The 9,125-nt window shown below is 61.4% G+C and overlaps 1 protein-coding gene across 1 annotated transcript; it reads right to left on the bottom strand.

Annotated features, from left to right (window-relative positions):
• On the bottom strand, positions 1-5,531 carry LOC113989665 (maestro heat-like repeat-containing protein family member 6). Its single transcript, XM_039381666.1, has 15 exons — positions 4,778-5,531; positions 4,471-4,535; positions 4,003-4,356; positions 3,695-3,843; positions 3,284-3,431; positions 2,886-3,073; positions 2,660-2,797; positions 2,370-2,484; positions 2,061-2,198; positions 1,627-1,806; positions 1,346-1,501; positions 1,087-1,188; positions 865-967; positions 609-665; positions 1-308 (listed from the first exon to the last, which is right to left on the bottom strand). Exons 1-15 carry the CDS (start codon positions 4,902-4,904, stop codon positions 151-153), a joined length of 2,178 nt encoding a protein of 725 aa, XP_039237600.1. The 5' UTR covers positions 4,905-5,531; the 3' UTR covers positions 1-150.
• Between the last annotated feature and the right edge of the window lie 3,594 nt (positions 5,532-9,125).

The raw sequence follows: 9,125 nt of genomic DNA, 5'->3' as shown, positions 1-9,125 counted from the left end.
TAAGGGGAGAAAGCCAGGGTTTATTAACATCAGGGCAAGGGGAAGGATGAAGTGGGGTCAGGAGAAGGGAATGGAAGGAGGCAGCCGCCCCTGGGGCTGCAGAGGCCAGGAGCTGCCTGGCCTTGCGGGCTGGCTCAGTTGGGTCCAACATCAGCTGCAGGTGCAGCCGCGCTGAGAAGTGGTCCCTGGGCTGTTGCGGGGCTGTTGCAGGGACATTGGTCGTCTCATGGCACGGCTGTAAGTGTCCACGAGTGCAGCTCTGACGTTGGAGACGGAGGGGCAGTCGTCCTCGCTCATGGCTGTAAGGCCTGGAAGAGAGAGGAAGGGAGCTGGGGTCAGAGCGTGGCTGTGCAGGGACCCCAGGAGCCCCTCCTGCCAGGGCCATGCCAGGCAGCTCTTGGCACAGCCAGGAGGGAGCAGGGGCCAAGAGGATGAGCGGGAAAGTGCTGGGCACCAATGGGCACCCTGCCCCTGCCATGTGTGTGTGCTCTGGCCATGGTGTGCAGGGAGCAGAGCCCTGTGCAGGCAGGGCAGGGATTGCAGCTCCCTGCCCAGGGTCTGTGCTGGTCCCCGGCAGCCCCCAGGGAGGCCTCTCTGCCCTCACTCACCCTTGAGGATGGGCCACAGGTCTTGCTGCCACTCCCTCATGTGCCAGCCGGCGACCCCTGGGAACACAGAGGCTGTCAGGGCCCAGGGGCTCCGCATGGGGAGGCCCCGGGGCTGGGCTGGCAGAGGGCGGCAGCAGCCGCCAGGGCACTCGGGGCTCCCCAGCACATCCCTGGGCCCATCGTGCTGCCGCTGCAGCAGCCGGGGCTGGGGCCGAGCTGCAGCGGGGCGGGGAGGGACCGCGGCCTCGGGGCTCACCCATGAACCTGACGGCCGCCTCTCGCAGGGGCTCCTGTGGGCTCTGCAGGTAGGGCAGGGCCTGCTGCAGGTGCTCGCCCCTTCGGCTCCTGTCCTTTTCCATCTGCAGAGAGCAGGGGGGTGTCTGTGGTTGCAGCAGTGGGCAGGGGCACAGGGCCAGCCGGCACACTGCGCACTGGGGGCTTCTCCAGCCTGGGGCTGGGCCTTTGCACTCATCCTTACCAGGCAGTCACAGAATCTGAAGGGCTCCTGTGTCTTCAGCAGCTGCTCCAGGTCCTTCCTCTTGAGGAAGCTTGTAGCCCAGAGCAGCGCTTCCCGAGCGGCCTGCAGAGCAGCAGAGAGCGGGACATGGCACCGCAGCCCAGGGCACAGCCCCTGTGTCCCTGCTCCAAGGGCAGCAGGAGGCTGGAGCCCTTGAGGCCCGAGGGCAGGAGGCAGCCCAGCCCCTGCCCCGGGGACACCAGAGCCCAGCAGTGCTCACCTCTGCCACGCGCTGGTTCTCATCGTGCCAGCGGAAGAACAGTGGGACCAGGCTCTGGCGCACCTGCATCTCCCAGGGCTCTGTTCCCTCTTCCGCCAGCAACTCCATCACCTCTCGGAAGAGGCGAATGGAGAGCAGCTGCACGTGGCTGTTGTCCTGGGGCCAAAGAAGAGACAAAGACCTCAGCACTGCCTGCTCCAGGCCCTCCAGGCCCAGACCTGAAACTCCACCGAGTTTCCTGGCAGCACCCAGTGCCTGTGGCTGGGGGCACAGAGCCTTACATTGTCAAAGATTGGCCGGAGCGCCTCAACCAGCCTCGGGGCAGTGGAGCTGAACCCGTCAGTGTTCTCTCCATCCTGGAGCACATTCCGGAACACGGAGAGGGTCATGGCGACCATCTCTCCGTCTCCATCACGCAGCAGCTCCAGGAGGTGCTCAGACAGGCTGCAGATGCTTTTGGCCTGGGTGGAACAGAAGGTTGTGCTGGGAAGCCCTGAAGAGCTGCCCCACCAACCCCACTCTGGCAGTGCAAGTCTACGCTGCTGCCCTGGGGCCCAGAGGCCAAAGGCCTGTCCCACAGGGCCTGGGCAGCTGGAGAGGGAGGCAGGAGATCTGTGAGCAGCTGCCACAGCTCCCGAAGCCCAGCCAAGGCCAAGCCACTGCCCTCTCCAGTCCCAGGCTGCCCGTGTGGCTTCATCCCCTGCCCCCTTCTCACCATGGAGGGATCCCCGCTGAGCACCAGGAACCCTCGCAGAGCCAGGCGCCGCCTCTCTGGGCACTGGCTCTGCAGGTGCCTTGCCAGGATCTGCAGGACACTGTCATCACCTGCGCTCACGTCCAAATAGTTGAGGACCTGGAAGGCAGAGAGCAGTGCCGGGGTGGGCGGGCGGCAGGAGCGCGGAGCCGGCCAGGGCTGGGCCCAGGCAGCAGCACAGGGCGCAGGCACCGTCCCGGGCAGCTGCGGCTGTGAGAGGGCAGAGAGGGGGAGGCAGCGGGGCCAGGCAGCGCTGGCCATCGGGCTCACCTCGACAAGGAAGGCCAGGGCAGGCAGCTCCCAGCGGGGCCCCTCCGTGCTGAGCAGCCCCAGCAAGTGCCTTGCCAGCGGGCCATAGGAGGGGAGCAACACGTGGCGCATCTCCCTGTCAGGGCAAAAAGGGAACCCTCGGCCCTGAGTTTAGTGGGCAAAGCTCTGCCAGCACTGGCTGGGCCGTCCCTTGGGGCCAAGGCCCTCTGTCCCACACCCCCAGGGGCTGTGTGGGCTGCCCCGTGCCCAGGGCAGAGGTGCCGGGGGCAGCGGGGACAAGGCTGTCTCACCTGGCCAGCAGCCCCACCGCGTAGTGGTGGGTGTCAGCAGAGAGGAGCGCGTCCCAGCCACGCTTGCGCTCCACTGACACCAGCTCCTGGTCCCACTGCAGCCGGCAGAGCAGGGCCCGGATGGTCTGGACCACAAAGCTGTGTGCAGAGCAAAGGCCATGTCAGGCTGGGAGCCCTGGCCCCAGCCCCGAGGGCACGGCAGGGAGAGGGGACGGGCATGGAGCACCTGTTGGGGTGGGCGGGAAGGCCGTGTAGCTCCTGGCATCCCCTCCAGAAGGTGCTGACGTCCTGTGGCATCTGCTCAGTGCTCAGAGAAACTTGGCAGAGCAGAGCCAGGAGGAGACGAGGGGCATAATCGAACAGTGCATCTTGGCACTGGGGCTCCTGGACCATCAGCCACAGGGCCAGGGTTGCCTGCAAGAAAGCCACGCGGAGACACCCTCAGTGCCCAGAGGGAGGGAGAGGCCAGGGAGAGCCAGGGGGAGCAGCCGGCCTGCTGCCCCTGAACCTGCCCCTCAGCCCCATTTGCAGCCCAAGGCCTGAGGGAGATGCAAGGGTGGGGGAAGATGGAGAGTCGCTGGAGAGGCGACTGGAGAGGAACAAAGGCCACTTCCAGAAACTCACAGCCAGGGCAAAGACGTCCATGTGGTCCCCGCTGGAGGTGGACACGCTGTGCAGTGGCCAGTCCTCCATCACCCCGAGCAGCGTTGGCAGCACCTTGTGCGCTGTGGTGGCCGAGGAGGCGATGGTCCTCCACAGGATTGCAGCAGCTCTGTGGAGCCAGAGCTCTGGGTCAGGGGGGTCTGGGCCTTGGGAGCTGTGGGGGCCCAGGTGACAGAGCCACGGTGCCTTGAGGGGTAGGGAGGGCACATGGCAGCAGGACCGGGGGCCGACAGGCCAGGGCTGGGAAGTGGAGGGGCCAGAGGGTCCTGGAACTCTGGGTCAGTCTGGCAGAGCAGGAGGGACAGGCTGGCCAGGGGGCTGGGTTGTAAAGGCTGGTGAGCCCTGAGGCAGCAAAGCAGCTGGGCCCTGTACCTGTCACACACTGGGGCACAGTGCAGGAGAGTTGTCACCACGTGCCCAGGGTGTGCGTGGGCCAGCCTGCGGATGGCAATGGGCAGCCTGACCTCTGCAGACTCCTGGCACGTGAGCCACTGGTGGATGGATCTGACACTGGCCGGCACCTGGAGGGGAGTGGGAGACACTTGGAGAGCTGCCAGAACCAGCAGGTTGCCCAGCTTGCCACACTCTGCTGGCCTCAAAGGCTCTGGGGGCCCAGCAATGCCGGCTTGAGGGTCCACAAGACCCCTGGGAGGCTCAAGCCCTGGCCACAGGCTGCTTACTTCATTTGCACTGGAGACGGTTTTCTGCTCCAAAACCCCCAGACTGGGAGCATCAGTGACACTGTCCATGGGCATGCAGTCAGTTTCTGCGGTGCCCTCAGTCGTGGTGTCAGCCTTGGCCCCGACATCCGTTGGTGCCGTGTCAGAGCTTGTGGTGGTGTCAGCCAGCGCGGTGTCACAGGTGGCTGTGCCATCCATCGGTGCCATGTCACCGCTGGCTGCACAGTCCCTCGCTGCAGTGCTGACATCGGGCTCCGCCTCGAGCTCGGCTGCGCTGGTGTCAGGCTGTGCCGGGAGCTCGGGCGGTGCGGTCGTGGCTGTTCTGCGCCGAACTCCCACTAACTTCAGCAACCTCTGCAGGAGAAGAAAGGACAGGGAAGAGAGGGAAGTGTCATGGAGTGCTCTGAGAGAGGTGCTGGGCGGAGCAGGGACAGCAGGCCCAGCCCAGGGGGGGATGGCTGCAGGTACCTGAACTGCCCTGCGCAAGCGGCCACGGGCGCGGTCCTGCTCTTCTGGGCGGTCCCGGCCTGGATCTGGCAAAGAGCGAGCGCAGTCAGAGCTGAGGGGCCGCGGGAGAGGCCAGAGAACACAGCCCAGCCCTGCGCTCCACAGGCAGGGCCGGCCCTGGGATGCCCAGGGGATGGAGCACGGATGCCGGGGGGATCAGCCTTAGCCCCCCCTTTCCCCCTCCCTTTCCCTGGCCATGTCCAGAGGGGATGGGAAGGGGCCCAGCTGGCTGCAGCCACCATCCCTGTGGCCCAGCTCCAGCACTCACCCTGCTGCAGTGGCTGGAAGTGCTGCACCTCCTCCTCTGCTTCCTGTGCTGGGCCAGCTCCAGGGCCTCTCCTGTTCTTCCTGTTCCTCCGGAGCAGCCGGCACAGGCCGAAGCATCCCCCCGCCATGGCACAGTCTGGTGTTGAGGGCACCTGCGGGGGAGAAACCTGGGAAAAACCCCTGGCGGCCAAGTGTGACACAATGGCCTGCGGGGCTCCTGCCACAGGGACTGGGGATGTTTTGGAAAAGCCCCTGGTGGCAAAGTCTCAACAAATGGCCTCGAGGGCCGCTGCCACAGGGGCTGCTGATGGCTTGGAACAGCCCCTGGTGGCAAAGTCTCACAAAATGGCCTCAAGGGCCGCTGCCACAGCCACTGGTGACTCCTCGGAAAAGCTCCGGGTCACCAAGGCCCGTGGCCTGGCCTCGAGGGCCACTCCCACAGGGAGTGGGGTCACCTCAGAAACGCTCCGGGTCCCCAACTCCTGTGCTGTGGCCTCGAGGGAAGTTGATCACAAAAGAACTCTCGAAAACGCTCCTGGTCGACGAGAAAGGAGTTGGCTGCGAGGAGGCTCCTCACAGCACCGCTCTGTCCCGTCCTGCCCAGTCGCCCGCTCCGAGCACGGTGGCGTGGCCGCGTTGCCGCCAACACCTTTATCCCCACGGGTCACAAAGGACACCGGCCCATCCCCTGGGCGACGGCCACCGTGTCACAAAGGGCCCTGTGACACACTGCCATGGGCCCTGGGGCCTCCCCCAGCCCGGCCAACCTGCCCCAGCTTGGAAGGAATCCATTCCCAAAAGCGGCTGCAGCCGTTGGAGGCAAGGCTTGGCATCTGTGGAAAGGCAGAAGCTGTGGCTCCTTCCTGGCACAATTTCTTCATGGAAGTCATGACCTGCAGCACAAAAACACCTGGGCTGGGAAGGCCCAGAAGAATCTGGCATTTAATCCTCCTATAGTCAGGAAAGCCTGACTTCCCATTCCTCAGTACAAGGAGCTGAAGGAAATTGCAAACTTCCCAATGTCACTGAATTGGGAGGACCTGAGAACATCAAGTATCTAGAAGTTTGCTTCCCATCTCAAACCTGCAGCTCATTCGGCTTCACGTGGTCCATTGAGAATCAACTTCCAAACATGAACAGAGGCAAAAAATCTGGGCATTGATTGGTTTGCAAACGCTTTTCTAGGAGGGGATCAGAATATGACTCTTAAAACCAGGGAAAAATAAAACTACCCGGAATGATCACAGCTGAAGCTAAAATGCATTTCAGAAGGAACATCAACACCCCCACCCCACACACCCCTCTCAGCACCTTCCCAGTCAGGAATTTCATCCAATCTCTAGGAGCAGAGGAAGGGAGGGCTTTGCTTGGCAGTGATAGGATTGCCCAGAACTAACAGAGAACCTGAGCTGGGGAGAAAAGGGGACTTAAATGCTGCTTGACAGGAGCAATATTGCAGCAGCTGTCAGCAGTACCCGGGAGGAATTGTCAGGGATGCACTTGGGGCTGCTTGGGCTTGCAATGAGTTGAGAACTTTCCGGACAATCCTGTCCCTCCCAGGCAGCCAAGTGGCTGCAGGGGGACAGTGTCACCAGGGGGTTGTCACCGCAGGGTCGGTGCCCTCCAGGTGTGCTTCAGTGGGATGCCAAGGATGCTGGCTTTGTCCCCAGAGAGCCCATTTCTCCTTTCTTGAGGAGAAGAGAGGTTTGTGGGCAGTAGAGGTGTTGGGACAGCTTCCTTGTCCCGACCAGCTGGCTGGGAGCAAGCTGGATGCACCTGGGAAAGGCTGGGTGGATGGTGAGGTGTGGCTGGAGGGATCCCCATGGATCTGCAGAGCAGAAGGCTGGAAGAGAGATGTTTTCAGGGAGCTTTTCTGAGGAGCGGCTTTTCTGAGGGAGCTGTGGGGGCTCAGCCTGGAGAAAAGGAGGCTCAGGGGGGACCTTCTGGCTCTGCCACTCCGTGACAGAAGGATGGAGCCAAAGCAGGGTTGGGCTCTGCTCGCAGGGATCAAGGGGCAGAAGGAGAGGAAACAGCCTCAAGTTACACCAGGGGAGGTTTATTTTGGCTATTTTGGAAAATTGTTCATGGAAAGGGTTGTCCAGCCCTGGCACAGGCTGGGCAGGGCAGTGGTGGAGTCATGTAAGACTCTAAGCCCTTGGAGCTGCCGGCTCATGGGAGTGGCTGGGAATTTTACTTTAATATATAGATATAGGGTTCTTTAATAGCTTGAGATAGCACCGAGAGAATAAGCCACGGGCTTGTTCCCGAGGAATTTCTTTTTTACTTTAGGGGAGCAAATAAGGGCACTTGGCCAAAGTTCAAAAGGACACCACAAAGCGGGACCAAGATGTTCCACCACAATCCTCACTCAGCAGATCCTAGGAATCACAACACTTCAGTCAAGATGCAATAAACCAACAACACTGAAATCAAGATCCACTAAACCAACAACCTTTAAGGCAACATCCAACCAATTCCCCCACACGTCAATCAAGATCTGATCCCTCTAGCTCCAAACCACCCCAAGCATCAGGAAAGGAGCAGAGAAAGAGAAGCAGAGGGATGAAGAAGAGAGAAGGAGAAAGAGGGAGAGACAGATGCTGGAGCTACCACCGCAGCCCTGGAGAGGATCAGCTCTCCCCAGTCCCGTGGCAGGGCCAGCACACCAGGCCAACACGTGCCCCTGGTTTTCTTTGCTCTGGTCCCTCTGGCCAACCCCCCAGGTGGGGTCTGTGACCCAGCAGCCACTCTGGGGCTTCCCGGCCGGGCTGAGGGGTCGGGTTCTCCCTGTCCCTGCCAGTGGGAGCTGGGTGTGGGGCTGCAGGAGCTGTGGCTGTTCCAGTTTTCCCGGGCTGGTTTGGACTGACAGCTACTGCGGGGCTTGCCCAGGTGAGCTCCCGGGGCTGCCATGAGGGACACGAGGCCACCCCCCCTCCATGAGGTTCCACCCATCCCTTCCCCCTCCACACCCATGGAGTGGACTGATTAGAAGGTGGAGTCTGATTGCCAGGTGGAGTCTGTTTGCCATTGTCTCCAGCGTGGAGTTAAAAAGCCTGGATGGCACAGCCGGGCTGCTGCCGGAGCTGAGCTCCTTGCCAAAGCTGCAGGAGGCACCCAGCAAGCCAGCAGAGGCAGGCAGAGCAGCAAAGAGAAACAGTTCTTCCAACCCAAAAGCGCAGCAAGGACTTGCTCTCCCAAATCAGGGGTGCCAGGCAGATCTTGCTTGGAGACTGGGGAAGCAGCCCGGGGACACTCAGGGCCCACCTTGGTGCCAGGAGACCTCGGCTGGGATCCTGGTGACCTGGCCATGGAGCATCTGGGGGGACCACGGCGAGGGGATTTCGGGCCGTGCCCAGGGACTGTGGGGGCTGTTGGAGCACTGCTGAGGGAGCTGCTGCCTCTCTGTTCCCCTGCCACTTGGGCTTCTGTGGGAACACGTTAAGCCGGCAGCAGCTGCATTCAGTGAATTAGGATCAACCAGGAGTGTTTTGGCCTTGACTGGTTGTGGGAAGTAGCAGAGACTGTGGAAAGCTGCCTTAGGGAACTAGGGGGCAGAAGCATGAGAGAAATAGTAACATTAACATGGTATAAAAGGTAGCAACTGTAACAAAGGTAGGTCTCAGTATCCCCAAAGAGCTGAGTCCATGATTTAACACGCCACAAATGGCGCCCGAACAGGGACCTTAATCAAACGCCGGAGGGAGGACGTCTTACCCGCGGCGTAGCTCGGCTGGACGATGGGCTGAAAGGAAGCCCAGGTGCACTGCAGTTACCTTCCTGCTGGACAGCAGGGAAGCAGCCGAGGACGTGATGGGGAACTCTCTACCCAGAGAGCATAAGAATGTAATCCAAGTATTTAACATAATTTGTGGAAGCAACAGCGAGAGCTATCAGATATGGACTTAAAGCGGCTGTTAGCATGGGCTTGTGACAATTGTCCTAACATAAATGCATACACTGTTTGTGATGTGGAACGATGGGACAAAGTCGGAACCTGTCTTTGGGGCAAAGCTCTGTTGGGTCCAAGAAATCAGACCCACTGCCAATGGAGACAGTGCTTCTTTGGGAAGCACTTTCCTTGGGAAGCAAACCCCTTGCCTCCCCAGGGATGACCCAAGTCTGCAGCTTTCTTGGGGAAGCCCAGCACACCCAGCACTGCAGATCAGCAAGATCTTGAAAGTGCACAATGCTGTGCAAGTGGCCCTTCAGGACTGGCCCCTTTGCAGCCTGAAATGCCCGTGTCCCTGGGGGTGTGTGCCCACGGTGCAGGGGGCAAAAGAGAGGCAGGAGCGGGCCCGTGAGCTGCAGGGCTGAGGGTTTGTGCCCTTTCAGTTGCACCAAGACACAGA

This window comes from Pipra filicauda, unplaced genomic scaffold (genome assembly GCF_003945595.2).
Source record: "Pipra filicauda isolate LSUMZ 115617 unplaced genomic scaffold, ASM394559v2 scaffold235_size1210477_pilon, whole genome shotgun sequence".
Classification (NCBI taxonomy): Eukaryota; Metazoa; Chordata; class Aves; order Passeriformes; family Pipridae; genus Pipra; species Pipra filicauda.
The sequence above is the reverse complement of the archived record's forward strand: the minus strand, read 5'-3'. Positions and strand labels throughout refer to the sequence as shown.